This window comes from Macaca nemestrina, chromosome 12 (genome assembly GCF_043159975.1).
Source record: "Macaca nemestrina isolate mMacNem1 chromosome 12, mMacNem.hap1, whole genome shotgun sequence".
NCBI lineage: Eukaryota > Metazoa > Chordata > Mammalia > Primates > Cercopithecidae > Macaca > Macaca nemestrina.
In genome coordinates, this window is record NC_092136.1 from 30249043 (window position 1) to 30265121 (window position 16079).

The 16079-nt window shown below is 39.8% G+C and overlaps 1 protein-coding gene across 11 annotated transcripts in view; it reads right to left on the minus strand.

Annotated features, from left to right (window-relative positions):
- LOC105471557 (CD44 molecule (IN blood group)) overlaps window positions 1–16079 on the minus strand; it is an 89800-nt gene that overhangs the window by 12187 nt on the left and 61534 nt on the right. For 4 of the 11 annotated variants that reach the window (XM_011724089.3, XM_071074881.1, XM_011724087.3 and 1 more), the window contains 5 exons: window positions 11128–11259; window positions 8851–8952; window positions 6996–7085; window positions 5612–5815; window positions 2112–2174 (listed from right to left, as the gene is read on the minus strand). In XM_011724089.3, the coding sequence (XP_011722391.1) occupies window positions 2112–2174; window positions 5612–5815; window positions 6996–7085; window positions 8851–8952; window positions 11128–11259 (591 nt within the window). Of the gene's footprint in view, window positions 1–2111; window positions 2175–5611; window positions 5816–6995; window positions 7086–8850; window positions 8953–11127; window positions 11260–12971; window positions 13101–16079 lie in introns of all 11 variants that reach the window. The other 7 variants (XM_011724090.3, XM_011724088.3, XM_024789613.2 and 4 more) reach the window with 6 other exon arrangements.

Below are 16079 nucleotides of genomic sequence, written 5' to 3' on the forward strand. Positions count from 1 at the left end.
GAGAGGAGCACTTGATATTCCTGTTGGGAGATGACATGTAATCTGAGACCTGTGCACAGAGATCGTTCAATTGGCTTTAATGGTGAGAAAACCAGTCTAGCACAGTCTAAGTCGCCAAACTTTAATGTGCGTGTAAACCACCTGGGTGGGAGAGTATAGTTAAAATGCAGATCCTGATTCAGTAGGTCTGGGTTGGCCAGGGATTCTGCATTTCCAACAAGTTCCTAGGTGATGTCTGCACTGATGGTTAAAGAATCACACTTACAGAGTGGCTGGGGTCTCTTGGTTTTAGAGATCATGCCCCTTAATAACTCCCCACTGTTTCAGAGTACTTTCGCACTTCTGGTACCCTGTCTTCCTCACAAGAACTCTAGGAAGCAACTGAGGCAGATGATCTGATCTCCTTTTTCCTAACAAGGAAACTGAGTCTGGGAAAGGTTAAGTGCCCTGCCTAAGGTCCCCAGTGAACCTGTGACTTCTGTCTCTAATTCAGAGGCATCTCTAATGAATCCCTACCTCCTAGTGCTCCTCCATAGAGAGTTATTGTGAAAGCCACCATGTAAATATCCATCTTCATATTTGTTTCAATGTGTAAACATTAAACCTGTTGGTGAGCCTCACTCAAACTTGGGCATAAAAAGGGAAGGCAGTAATTGATACGGCTTAAATCATTTACATGGGGTCACCTGGATTTATGATGTTCAGGGAGACCACAGTAAAGCAGCACTGGCAGAACCTCCCAGCAGCCCAGCAGTAGAAGTCATTAGTAAACCTACCTCATGCCAGACTTTTGCAGTCTGGGGTAAGGTTTGCAGGGATGTGATCTGAATCACAACAAACAGGAGTCTATTTACGAATTCACGCCTGGCAGTAATTATGGGCATTATGGAATGCTTTCTCCAGACTGTGCTATGAGAAGTAATATGAGACCCTCCAGGCTTGAAAGGTGGCTCTGTCACTCCCTGGCCCTGTCAACTCTGACACTCTGAGCCTTAGTTTCCTCATCTGTAACATGGGGATAATAACAGTACTTACCTATGTCACAGAGTTTGTAGGATGACTGAATGAGTTCATACTAGATAAACTCTATACATTTGCTGATATCAACTTTTCTTTTCTTTTTCTTTTTCTTTTTCTTTTTTTTTGAGGCAGAGTGTTGCTCTGTCACCCAGACTGGAGTGCAGCAGTGCGATCTTGACTCGCTGCAACCTCTGCTTTCCAGGTCCAAGCAATTCTCCCGCCTCAGCCTCCCGAGTAGCTGGGATTATAGGTGCGTGCCACCACACCCGGCTAATTTTTGTACTTTTAGTAGAGACAGGGTTTCACCATGTTGGTCAGGCTGGTCTCGAACTCCTGAGCTCGTGATCCACCCGCCTCGGCCTCCCAAAGTGCTGGGATTACAGGTGTGAGCCACTGTGCCTCGCTGATATTGACCTGTTCTTGACCTACAATAATGGCAGTTCCATTTGGCCCAACTTAATACATGTAAAGTGTTTAGGAAGATACTGTTGGCACACAGCAAATTCCCAACAAATACCAGTGATGATATCATGTGCCAGGATGATGCTAAATGCTTTGCATGTATTCTATCATTTAGTCTTTGAAACAATGTCCTGTGACAATTATTATTATTCCAAGTTTATTACTTGAGAAATTTTGTCTCAGACCCTTTAAAGCATCTTGCTCAGTTAATATGTAGAGGGCTGGAATCGTTCTCAGGCCATTTTTGCTACAAAACTCATGCTCTTACTCACTCTGGTGTAGTGCAATGTTAAATTGGGACACTGCCTGAATTCTTCCTGAGGTTTTCAGTGCAAGGCTTTTCTCCAGAGCAGTAGTTCTCAAAGTGCAATCCCTGTCCCAGCAGTGTCAGCATTACCAGGGATCTGATTAGAAATGCAAATGCTTGGGCTCCACCCCTGACCTACTGAATCAGGAGCCTTAAGGGTGGGGTCCAGCGCTGTGATTTAATAAGCCATCCCTGTAATTGTGATGTATGCTAAGAAGGTTTGAGAACCACTTCTCTGGAGACACTGACTCATACTTCATTAGTCGTCATCGTCAGGCTCAATGATTATAACAGTACATGACTGAAGCGGTTTTGAACTCACCAGCTGATTCAGATCCATGAGTGGTACGGGACCCCCCACTGGGGTAGAATGCATCTTGGTCTCCTGTAATGAGCAATCAGGAAGGTCAGTACTGCATGTTTTCACTTACACTCCCGTCTGCATTTCCTTACCTTTGCATTCCTATACAGCCTATCGCAAAGTTTAGTCTTTTTAAGGTATTCCAAAAAATGATGGCAAAACAGCCTTGAATGGGTGCACAATATTAATTACTGTTCATTGCTTAATCCACGGATAAATGAGCTAGAGCTTTAATCAGAATTAAGGAAACTAGGGCAGCAAAGGCGAAGAAGGATGACCACAGGAAGTTTTGTAGAAACTTGGTTTTGGTAGAAATCCAAGAACTGTGGTAAAGAACATGCTAACAAAAATATTGTGATACCTTTGCAGGTCTGAGGTTGAGACTAGACATTGTATATTTTAAATAAGGACAATATGAATTGGATTATGAGAAATGTAATCACTGGAAATGGGCGTACGCTGGCTTAGGGCATGAAACAGATTTCTTGGCGGCAGGAAATTAGTATGCAATAAGGAATCTTGGGATTGAATGATGTAAAGATTCAAAGAGAAAAGTTAACTACTTATTTTCAAAAAAAATTAAAAATAAGTAAAAAAGGAAATGGTGAGATGATAGCTAACATGAATAATGTGTATTGGAATATGGGTATTATAATAAGTTTAAAATAATATTTTTTAAAGTTAAATCTGTGGTTTCAACATGACGAATTAATATAATCCTAACTTCTCAAACATCTATCACCAGAAAGCTTTAGATTAAGTCAACCTCATTAATTGCTAAAATCTAAATCCACAGGTCAAATCTTGAATGCAGCATATTAAAACTCCCTCCCCCACCCCCATTTTTCAAAAGTATACTGGAATCTTTTTTTTTTTTTTTTGACCACAGGACAATGCTTACATAAATGGCTGCAGTTATCCATTATGAAGGCACCTTATAAGGAGTCTATAGTAACCTGATCATCACCATTTCCTTGATTAGAGAAGGTGGAAGTGGGTAACACTTAGTCACCTGTGTAATTATGTTGAAGAGACAGATTGCTTTGTTCCTTGGCTGATGGTTAAAACAAATGAAAACAACATTTGCTGAAATGCCACACCAATACTCCCACTACCAAAATCACCATTACCGTCGCCATCCCATCACCATCATTATCACCATCACCATCACCATCACCACCACCACCACTGCCACTATGATTCTAAATGCTTTAGTTCTTTTTTGGGGGACAGAGCCTCGTTCTGTTGCCCAGGCTGGAGTGCGGTGGCATGATTTTGGCTCACTGCAACCTCCAATTCCTGGGTTCAAGTGATTCTCATGCCTTAGTCTCCCGAGTAGCTGAGACTACAGGCATCTGCCACCATGCCTGGCTAATTTTTTGTATTTTTAGTAGAGACGGGGTTTCACCATGTTGGCCTGGCTAGTCTCAGACTCCTGACCCCAAGTGATCCGCTTGCTTCAACAAATGCTTTAGTTCTTAACATTAAGCCTAAAGACTGAGAAAAATGTATGGACATAAATGAGATTTATATGGGTGAGTATTTTTGAAGAAAACCAAGGATGAGAATTGGGTGACTTAATTGTCTAATCCATGGAGAATCATGGAAAATCTCTCCTTACCACTGTGGAAATTAGAAGGAATCAGTGTCTGTGAATATCAGTCTTGTAAAAAGCATTTGATATACTAACATTAGGCTATAAGCCTTCTAGGGTACTGTGACTATTAAAATTGCCATTTAAAATTTAAATTCATGGCTGGGCGCGGTGACTCACGTCTGTAATCCCAGCACTTTGGGAGGCTGAGGCAGGTGGATCACTTGAGGTCAGGAGATTGAGACCAGCCTGGCTAACATGGTGAAACCTCATTTCTACTAAAAATAAAAACAAATTAGCCAGGCATGGTGGCACACATCTGTAATCCCTGCTACTCGGGAGGCTGAGGCAAGAGAATTGCTTGAACTTGGGAGGCAGAGGTTGCAGTAAGCCGAGATCGCGCCACTGTACTACAGCCTGGGTGACAGGGCAAGACTCTGTCTCCAAAAAAAAAAAAAAAAAAACCAAAAAAAAATTAAATTCATTAGGTTGCACAACAGGCTTTCTTTTGCCAAGAGCAATGAGACAGCACTGTAAGATTTTCTGAAGAATACTGACAATGGTACTTGGAAATTTTAATAAGTGAGAGCAGAACAATGCTGAATAAGGAACTAAGGAGTGTAAGGGGCTTTGTCTTGCCAATATTGCTGAAGTTAGCATTTTCTTAAACTGTTTTTCTTGAAGCTCTGGGGTAGGCCACCCAGAGAAATGAGGCCTAGCGTGCGGCATTCTGAATTTTCTGTCCCTGCCTCGCAACTCTCATCTGTTTTACATATTGGATTCTCATGGAGGCTGAGGCAGAAGAATTGCTTGAACTCAGGAGGCGAAGGTTGCGGTGAGCCGAGATCGCACCACTGGACTCCAGCCTGGGCAACAAGAGCAAAACTCCATCTCAAAAAAAAAAAAAAAATATATATATATATATATATACACACACATATATATATATATAAATTCTTATTTTTCTTTTTAGGGGGAGGAGAGAAGATCTCTGCTCCAAAATTATATATCTAAAGTCTCTAATCTTGAATATGCCTTAGTGACTGTGTTACAAAGCAATTGAAAAACTAGTACTAGGAAGACAGAATCTGTTTTTTATTTCTTCACTAAAGTGGGTGTTTTCCAGTTCCCCTTTCTTCAGTGTTAATTTCTTAATACAAATGGAGAAGCAAAGAAAAGCAGAAGCAGAGATGACTACTTATTTGAGGGAAAAAAAAGACTTACTCTAGGTTCATGTCAAACTTAATTGAATAAATTATCTTCAGTCCTCTCTTCACTATTACAATCAGAGAAGTGGTCCCTCATTAATACTAGATTAAATCATGAACATTTTAAGTATGCATCAGAACTAGAAGAGGTTTATCCAACACCAAAAGTAAAACTGATCAATCTATCACCAAAACCAGATAATAATTTCAGAGCAAAGATACTAGTATATAGAAATTATTCACCTGTAGGATAAAACCTTACCAAATAAGTAGCATATATTAGTCAAATTAAATGGAATTGCTAAAATTCGACTATTTTGACCTGCAAAAATATCAGTTTCATGTGGTTCAACTTCATATATCACAAGATAAGACAAAGAAAGCAATTCCATCATAACAGCCAAGTTGTACACACACACACACACACACACACACACAAACATACACAAATGGAAAAAACACCGGCAAAAGGAAGTATTCTTTTATCTAAAGTATACCCAAGTTTATTTGCACTAGAATTGATAACCAATAATGAAAGACATTTCTATATCACAAACTAGTCCAATTCCAGACGACACAGAAAATGTCCTCTGTAATATGAAACTGTATACTGTTTCTCTGTATAGAGAAAGCAAACTAGATAATAAATGCCAAATTACCTGATAAGGAGTGATTGACATTAGAGTTGGAATCTCCAACAGTAACTTCAGTAACTCCAAAGGACCCAGTCTTAGCTGAGGTCACTGGGATGAAGGTCCTGCTTTCCTTCGTGTCTGGGTAATGAGAGGTATAACCTTCCAGTAAAGTGGTTGAGCCTTCAGAATGATTTGGGTCTCTTCTTCCACCTGTGACATCATTCCTATCTGTGTGGAGGTGGAATCAGTGATGAACCCATATTTGTAAGATTACCACCCACCATGTGCTTGTCTCCAGAACACACAACTGCTGCAAAAGCTTTCCACTTGTTATCCATAAATAGGGAGCAATAGAGTGAAGTCTGTCACACTATTGAACAGAATAAATATTTTGCAATAGACACCACTTGGACATCACTCAACAGAAGAGATTTTGGTGATCTTAATACCCAGAATTGGCATTTGTTGCAACATCTGCTTGGGTTATTAGGTAAGGCTATGTCACTAAAACTGTGACCTTGAAGTCAGCTGAGCTCATAGATAATCTTGAGTTCTTTCTCAATTGGATTCATCTTTGATGAAGTGGAGGGAACATACCATTGGATTGAAAGATAAAATTTTGCTGCTTGCAATTAGAATAGCAAATGCATGGTTTCAAGGGCCCGAGGCTACTAAATTAATTATTCTTTTCTTTTCCAGAAGGGACTGCTTTTTAGTCATCAGCACCATGTAGGTCCAGAGGACAAAAGGCAAAATAATATTATTGTGAGGAATATAAAGTGATATAATCAGACATTTACGCCAATTATAATGCAAAAGAACTGAAATAATAAACAGTTTCTTGGACCACAGCACAATCAAATTTGAAATCAAGACTAAGAAACTCACTCAAAACCATATAATTACATGGAAATTGAATAACCTGCTCCTGAATGACTTTTGGGTAAATGATAAAATTAATGCAGAAATCAAGAAGTTCTTTGAAACTAGTAAGAACAAAGTTACAACGTACCAAAATCTCTGGGACACAGCTAAGGCAGTAGTAAGAGGGAAATTTATAGCACTAAATTTAAACGCCCACATAAAAAAGTTAGAAAGATCTCAAGTTAACAAAAATAAATAAATAAAATCAATCATATATAAGCAATCCATTATGGTTAAAACAAAGCACTAACCCTAGAGTGAAAGAAATCCAACCTTTAAGACTAAGAAATGTAGTTTCCACTTAATGTTCAAAGAGTGTATAAAACAGGAAAATCAGAAAACCACCACCAGATGCACCTTTTGATTAAAAGTAACAGTGTAACAGCAGCTAATCGATGCACCTCCACCAAAGACACTGCAAAAGTACCCATAATTGATTGATTCTTATCAATAGCTGAAGCCAACTAGATTTTATAATCCTTACTGCTTGATGTCAGAGTAGAAGTTGTTGGATGGTCTTTATCTTCTTCCAAGCCTTCATGTGATGTAGAGAAGCTCTGAGAATTACTCTGCTCTGTTTCAATGAGGGATGAATCCAGTGTTAATTTGAAGCTATGGTACAAATCCTGTTATCTGCTAGCAGGGAAGATCTGGCTAGAGTAGAGTCAGATGGATAGGTGCACAGGAAGACCAAAGTTTGTGCACACCATTCTCCTCTGATTGATAGAAATATACAGAATTCTATTTTGCCCCTAGTTGGTTCCAAAAATCCTTTATTTCTCAGTATAATCATCAAAGGTAATGATGGCAAGGTGAAGAATGAGCCAAAACTTTGCCTACCCTGGATTGTCCTGGCGCAATTGTAGCATTGCTCCCAGTCACTCAGGAAAACCAGAGAACACAGAGACACGGAAAAAAGAATATTTGAATCCCAATGCTCCTATCAGTAATCAAGAGCACCTAACTGTGTGTTAAGACATGTGACTGTAGGGAAAATGAACACTATGATAGCCTGCAGTCTACTTGTAACCACAAAAGAAAAAGAAGCCTATCTAGAATAGCCTACTCAAGTAACACAGATCAAATTTATACAAGGAAATACTTAGCTACCTTGTAAAGGTCATCAAATTAAAGTTACCATTTTACTCCATTCTTAAGTTGTTTTTTTTTTTTTTTTTAATTTCACCTGTGTATAGGGATTCTCATCACTGCACCAAGGAAACGCTTGCCTGGGCAAACACAGGGCCCTCAGTGACATATACCAATTTGAGGTTGAACCATTGCCCATATCTAAAATCACTTGGACTGTTTCAAGTTTATTTTTGTGTTCTTTCAAGAAAGGTACTGACCTCTGAGTTGCAGGTACAAAAACTTCATAAAGCACACCCATAAGCCATGCCCACCACCAAACAAATATTACAACCCAGGAGAGAGACAGTCACCAAATCCCAAGCCCAATGTCAGAACAAAAGCCAACAGTGACATAAAATGGAAATAAAAGTCCTTCTTTGGCAAGGGCCATTCATAGGCTTATTTGCATCTCCTTTGATGCTTAATGCTGTGCTATTTACATTGCTGACAATCAATACATGCTTGCTGATTTTTTTCCTTTGCCTAAAGGGCTCATATGAAGGACTCTGCCCATTGTGTGTGGCAAGCAATAAAATGGGACCTTCTTAATTCTAGATTTCTTTTGTATTCTTCAAAGAAATTATGAATGACTTTAGGCTGATCTCTAGGACATCCCTGCACATATAGTAGAAATTAAGGCTACTAGAAGTTGAACATTTCTTAGTGACAGAAAGAGATACTAGCAATTTTTGTTGTTGTTGTTGTTGTTGTTCCAGGGATCCCGTCACCTTTGTTGATTGTCAATAACATGCCTTGCCTCTCCTCTAAGAACTGATGTGATCTCTAGGATTATCTGGCCCCAAAAATGTCTTTTTACAACCATGCAAGCAATCCTACCCCTCTTCTGCACTGGCTGGAGGAAAGATGGATATTGAAAGGAAATGGTCAGTTAAAACACAGAGATATCCTGGAAGTGGGCTTGTGTTTCACTGACATAACTACTTAGAGAATGAAAATGGAGTTGAATAGAGTTCTACTTTTTTAAAAACACAAAGTCATTGAATCTGGAAGGCACCAAGAAATGAAGGGAAAATCAGCTTGAGAGACCTCCACAAGAAATATAGACAATGAAGACAGTTTCACACTCTGGGCTGAGGTGAGCCTCATAGCACCATTCCACCACCAAAGTTCTGCATCTTGGCCAATAGGGTGTAAGAGATGAAGCAGGAATACAAGTCAATAAAGAGGCTGAGCATCGTTATTCTTACTCGTTGTCATTGAAAGAGGTCCTGTCCTGTCCAAGTCTTCCACCAAACCTGTGTTTGGATCTGCAGTAGGCTGAAGCGTTGTACTATGACTGGAGTCCATGTCTGAAGGAATCAATGTTAGTGTTAATGCTTGATTTCCCAAACCCACTACCCGAAGGTGGCTTATGGTCTACAACTGATTTTTTAAAATATTCGCATCTGGGCCGGGCGCGGTGGCTCAAGCCTGTAATCCCAGCACTTTGGGAGGCCGAGACGGGCGGATCACTAGGTCAGGAGATCGAGACCATCCTGGCGAACACGGTGAAACCCCGTCTCTACTAAAAAATACAAAAAACTAGCCGGGCGAGGCGGCGGGCGCCTGTAGTCCCAGCTACTCGGGAGGCTGAGACAGGAGAATGGCGTAAACCCGGGAGGCGGAGCTTGCAGTGAGCTGAGATCCGGCCACTGCACTCCAGCCCCGGCGACAGAGCCAGACTCTGTCTCAAAAAAAAAAAAAAAAATATTCGCATCTGGCCAAGAGGAAAGAAAGCACATACTGACTATATCTCCAGAACTGAGATAGATTATTGTTTCATCAAGAGCACCACAACAAGTAACTGACTTTCCTTGAAGGGCCGAGTTATATGAAAGCTATGATTCGTGTTTGTTTTTGCTGAGTCTCGAAGGACTCTACATGGGCACATGATGGAACACCCAAAGCTTGCAGAGAGACAGATACATTGCCTTTTTTATAGAAACATGCAATCTGACACATGGAGAAAAGATAAAGTGTGCTGGCTCAGGCACCATTTTATCCCCTCCCCCTTACCAACCAAAGGGACTTGTAAAAATAACCCTCTTCCCCCCTTTAGTCTTTTTCTCTTCACAGAGTGAAAATGCAAACAAACACAAAATCAGCATTCAATAACACCTAGGTGGAGTTACAGAAAGTATACAGGGGCAAGAAATAAGAAGCAGTAGATGTCATTGAATTATTCTTCCCCAAAACCCAAGTATAAGCGGTCTTTAAAATTTAACTTGTACAATGTTGAGTAGTGCAGAAATTTCACTGAGATACTTGTAAATGTTGTTTTTAATAGTTATCACAGATCTATTCTGCTGAAATAAGAAGTCTTGAGTGAAACAGAGGCCAAACAATTTATAAACCCCATCTATATTGCTGGCTCTCCAATTCAGTCAAAGTCTATCCACACCACTGCCTCTGGAGAGATTTAATCAGTTCCAGCGAAGCACCAGAATACTGGGTACCTACGTGTGCACTGCAGCTTTCAACACTAAATATTCAAGATTCAACACTAAATATTCAACACTAAAATATTCAAGATCTTTGTAGGACAAAAATGTGGTGACTCTACTATCCCAGATTTCAAACAAGAGCAAGTGCTAACCTGAATCAAAACTACAAATGGACATTCTCCCAGAAAAAGTCCCACTTGATGATGGGATCTAGACTCTTGTTCATCTTCCCTCTTAGAAGTAGAGTCCTTCAAGAGTTATCATACCATTGTGTAGTTGAAGCCAATTGTATTGTCCTTGACATGTTCATTAATTTAATGGAATCTCTTTCTCTTCATCAGTACATAGACTTAATATTGATTCTGAAGATCTTTGCCTGGCTTGGTTTTCCCCCATATCTCAGAGCTCCAGCTCCTCAGAGCTCCAGCTGCCATGTGCAAACTCATGTGTGCTGGGTCTGCCTGTGGTACTTCAGTCACTCAACATAATGGCCCCTCCCTAGCCATTCAAACACATCTTCCTTTGTGAAAAATGGATTTACTCACTTGACATATTCATTCCTTGGCTTTTCTTCCTTCACATTTCTCCTTAAATGAGTCTCCTTCTTAGGAAAACTGCCCCCCACCCCCCACCACCCACTTCCTTTCTCTGACTATCCAGGGTTTTTTAATTTTTCATAAACCAGATCCAATTCACCTTTCTGTGATGCTGTGGTGGGCGGGGAGGGGTTCTCAGAATTTCTTTAGCGTTTGTTGTTGGCAACATTCATTTCACATCTATTACTTACTGCCTCACACAGATATATTTTGACAATAAATGTTTTCTTTTGCCAACTCTCCTGCTAAATTCTTTACTTTCAGCTCGGAATTTCATATTCAGGTGAATATGTGTATCACTCCTACCAAGAAAACTAATTTTTGAAGAATCTCAAGTCCTTCAGGAAAGTAGTTTGGTCTAAACCTAGGGCATATTTCTAGAAAAATAGTCAGCAGTCAGTGGATTTCAAAAAACAGAATATATAAAAATATCAGAGGCTATTACCCATCCTTCTTCCTGCTTGATGACCTCGTCCCATGGGATGTGAGATTGGGTCAAAGAAATCAGTCCAGGAACTGTCCTCTGGGCTTGGTGTTGTCCTTCCTTGCATTGGATGGCTGGTAAGAGCTGAGGCTGCTGAGACCATGCAGTTGGAGCAATTGTCAAAGTGTTAATGGACGCTTGGTCAGGAATACACTGATTTTATTGTTTAAAAAGACTTTATTCTCTAGACAAGACAATGAAACCATCTTCCTTGTATAGAGGGCAAGGAAGTTGCATAAACGCAAAATGTTTCAGCAGGTTTGGGTTCACTCATGCTCATTTTCTTCTTAGCAATCAGCATGTGAACTGGAGGACACAAAAGCATTAACGACTCCTGCAGTGCAGAGAGGGTGAGTTACAGACATCATAGGAAGATGAAGGAGTAGTTCTTGACCTGTGCCATGCTGCCACCGTACCCTAACGGCAGAAGTGTAAAAGCCCGAGTGCATTATGTTATTCTGAGACAACCATATTCCAGCCGAATGCACATTAGGCTGGAAGTGATCTCAGGAAAGGAATCAGGTAACAGCTTTCCATGTGATCAATATGAAAGTCAGTCCCATTTATCTCAAAAGCATGAATGGAATCCGTTAGAAGCATTACCTGACAACGGGATTTATGGCATAAATGACATATAAGAAAGCAGCACATGCCTTGCTTCATTCTGAGCCAATGAAGAAGTATAGGTAGAAAAGATTGCAACAGCATCCTCTTAGCAACAACCACACCACATAGACAGTCACAGAATCCATTGCTCTGCCAGGAATTCATTCAGACCTTGCCATGCCCCAGAAGTACATGACGCATTATCTTCTATATTGTAAATAGAAATATGGGAATATTTCTCACTGATACCAAGTGAGAATATGCCTAAATGACATATAAGAAAGCAGCACATGCCTTGCTTCATTCTGAGCCAATGAGGAAGTATAGGTAGAAAAGATTGCAACAGCATCCTCTTAGCAACAACCACACCACATAGACAGTCACAGAATCCATTGCTCTGCCAGGAATTCATTCAGAACTTGCCATGCCCCAGAAGTACATGACGTATTATCTTCTATATTGCAAATAGAAATATGGGAATATTTCTCACTGATACCAAGTGAGAATATGGAATTCACATTCTTGATAAGGCAGGACACATTTCAATACTTATGTCACACAGACAAAATATCCTGCATGGGAGCTTGCAGAGCCAAGTCATCTGGTATCACTTAGAGATGATGATAAGACTTGATTCCAATTTCCACAATCTCACAGTTCAAGAATAGAGAAGATGGCTTGTTTATACTCCAGGACAAATTACCAAACAGGCATGGCCAAAAGGCCAAATGACATCAGACAGGTGTCATTTTTCACATAATGTCTGGCTCTATTTCTTCAAACACTGGAGTTCTAGCAAAATGCTTTCTCACAAGTCAGACTTTGCAGAATCACATTGTAAAGTCTGGACCCATATTCTAGAGTAGATTCCTTTGTACGACAAAAGGGGATATTTTATCAGGGCCTCCGCTACAATCTCACTAGATAATGCCCAGAACTCGGTGTGAAAGAGACATGTTCAAGGGCATGTTCTCTGTGTTTCCTGTTCTTATTCGTAACTGGCTTGTATCCATTCCTGTTCAGGTGACTTGTTATGAGCCTTTAAGGTTTGGCTCTGTGTTAACTGCAGCATAATCTATTAAGTAACCTAACATCTTGTGACAATTCCTCCAATGTCCTTTTGTTCAGTGTCCTCAATGTCTACCATTTAACCCAAAAGGAAGTTGCCATCCAAATTTACTTGTTAAACCACCCATTACCAGCTGTCCCTGTTGTCGAATGGGAGTCTTCTCTGGGTGTTTGGAGATATCCCTCATGCCATCTGTTGCCAAACCACTGTTCCTTCTGGGTAGCTGTTTCTTCAGTTGTACTACTAGGAATTGCCTGGACTGTGAGAAGAATATCAGTTGGGAGACATAATTGTCTATTTTCCTTGCCAATAGCTGTCAACGTATCTTTCTACTTTAAGGGCAGATACACATGGGAACAGAAGGTAGAAAAGAAAAGCAGCAAGGAAACAGGCCACTGATATTCTGAAAGGGATATTAGAAATAAAATGATCCAAACATTTAATTTTTCAGATGGGAACATTGTGGTCCAAAGAGGTTTTGATTTGTTCAAAACCATAGGACTAAGCAGACCATAGCTGATGAATTCTCAGAGTTCTATGAGTTATCATTATTTTTATTTTACTGTAGTGTATGGCGTCACATACCCTGTCTTAGAAAACCATTCAAAGAATAACCTCTTCGCTCCAGTCATTCTGATGAAAGGAAAATACTGTATAACAACTGACAAGATCAGCGCATTAGGAGACCGTCTCAAATGGTGGTCATGTAACCCATAATTGCACACACTGGAAATGCACCAGCAGTGGATTTGCCCAGCAGGAAAGGTGTTGGGATGGCTTGAATGCTATTTCACTAACACATTATGTGGCAATGTTCATATGGCGCCTAAAATTGCTAAAATCACTTTTTTTTTTTTTTTTTTTTTTTTTTTTGAGACGGAGTCTCATGCTGTTGCCCAGGCTGGAGTGCAGTGGCGCGATCTCGGCTCACTGCAAGCTCCGCCTCCCGGGTTCCCGCCATTCTCCTGCCTCAGCCTCCTGAGTAGCTGGGACTACAGGCGCGCGCCACCGCGCCCGGCTAATTTTTTGTATTTTTAGTAGAGACGGGGTTTCACTGTGGTCTCGATCTCCTGACCTTGTGATCCGCCCGCCTCGGCCTCCCAAAGTGCTGGGATTACAGACTTGAGCCACCGTGCCCGGCCACTAAAATCACTTTTTAACAAAATTAATTCAGTTGACAAAAACTATCCAAGCCAGTTTGAGGCATTATATAAATAATAGTGTGTGACAGGCTTAAAATTTCAACCATATTTTAAAAAGGACAAAATCAACAGAATAAAATTCCATCAAGGTGCCTTCAGGAAAAGTCAGAAAGCCACCAACATTTTTAACTATAGCAACTTAAAGCAATTTTGTTTTATCAAGAAAATGAGAGCCTATTAACTTGCCAAGCCAGAGTATTTTTTTGTAACTTGTAAAATGGTTGTATTTCATTATCTTAGAAAATGATATGTGTGATTTGGTGACGGCAATGACATTTAAAAAATAGAACAGTCCTCATTTTACCCTTACGTTGGCCAAGCCATTATTGGGTTAACTGGTTATCCAGCGGGAGGGGAAAAAAGCCAGAATGTTAAGTTTTACCTACCACTGACTAAATCACTAATTCCCAACCAATAATGAAGTTAGAAAAACCACTGAATGTAATTACATAAAAAGGAACATTGACCCAAACATAGACTGCCATGTTACTCAAAGTTTAAATAAAAGAAATAAGGAAGTGTATGTGTGTGACTGCATAGAAGGACTCTATACTCCTTCTATCACTACTTTAATGAGTTTTTAAAGTACCCATAACTCTTTATTGTTTTCAGCCTAAATAGGAATGAGTTCACAAAACATATGATTTCTATTGTAAAAGATGAAGGTTGACTTTCTTCTAGAATTTGTGATGTTAATTTGATAAAGACCAGAGGTCACCAATCAGATCCCTTTGAGTTTCGCAAATATTCATAAGAGAATTGTTACAGTTTTCGCTGTCTTCTCTTTGTCAAGTTACATTCTGTCTGAATTTTCACCTACCCTCTAGTCCTAATGCCCCCCAAGCACCACCTTTTGACAATAGGCTCATTATTTCCAAGTCTCTAAAGTAGCTTTCTGGTCTTTAAGTGCAAACTGTCTAAAACAATTTCTAAGATATACTGTTAGGGCTCTAAGGGACTGGAACAAAATCCTATTCCAAAGAGATTTATGCTTCCTCTGTATTTTCTTTTCCTAGACTTCTTTGTTAACTTAGTCCGTAAGCCTTATGCATACATCAGATCTACTGGGGTTTGTAATGGAATGTAAGGTCTGCTGGATATATTTAGTACAACGTCTAACCTCTATCCTAGCTGGTACCTGAAACTTTTCTTTTGTTGTCTGAAGACACACCTCAAGCTATAGATTCCCAAAGCCCTTTGGTTTTTAAGTGGCTATAGCTCACATTTCCGCATTAGGTGTATTTAGGGCTGTGAGAATGACAGTCAAATCATCATTTTAAAAATGCTAAAAAGCTGTTTTCCAAAATAAATACTCTTATTCCAAATAAGATAGACATATCTCAGTGGGACAGATAAAAGAAGAAAAGCACTTACTTCTTATGTTTGGGGAGTGAGGGGGTCCCCTATTCTCACAGTCCAGTGCTGCAACTTGAGATTGTTTTAGAAAAACTGACAAGTTTTCATAATAGTAGAAATAACAGTAAGAGCATCAAAGCCTTCCCCAAGTTACCTTGGGCTTAAAAACAGAAAAAGAAGCAGTGGTAGAATTCAAATGCAGACCATACGAGCTACCAACTTTGTTCTAAAGAGTACAAGGGACTATAGAACAGTCAAGGACAGAATGCAAAAAAGAAACTATATTCATCAAAGATCTTCATAGAAAATAAGGATTCCAAAGATCAATTCACTTGACAAGCTTTCTTTCCAGATTTCACTACTAAGCACCAAAAGAACACACTTTGCCACACATTTCCATAAACACACACAAGTTACCCAAATGGAACCTCTAGGAACTTTTAACACAAAAATTGTATCTAGATCTACTTCTTAAAACATTTTGGTCTTTGGGCAACCTGAAGTGTTATCATTTTCCTTCCAATTTTTAAAATTTGTGTGCAAGTTTGGCAGATTTTCAGGCTCTGAGAATAAAATAAATTACTAAGTGGAAATAGAAGATGTGGCCAATTTCTAAACAAAATCTTCCCTATTGCTGGAATGTCTTCACTAACTCATCTAACCCAGAACTGCCGACTGCC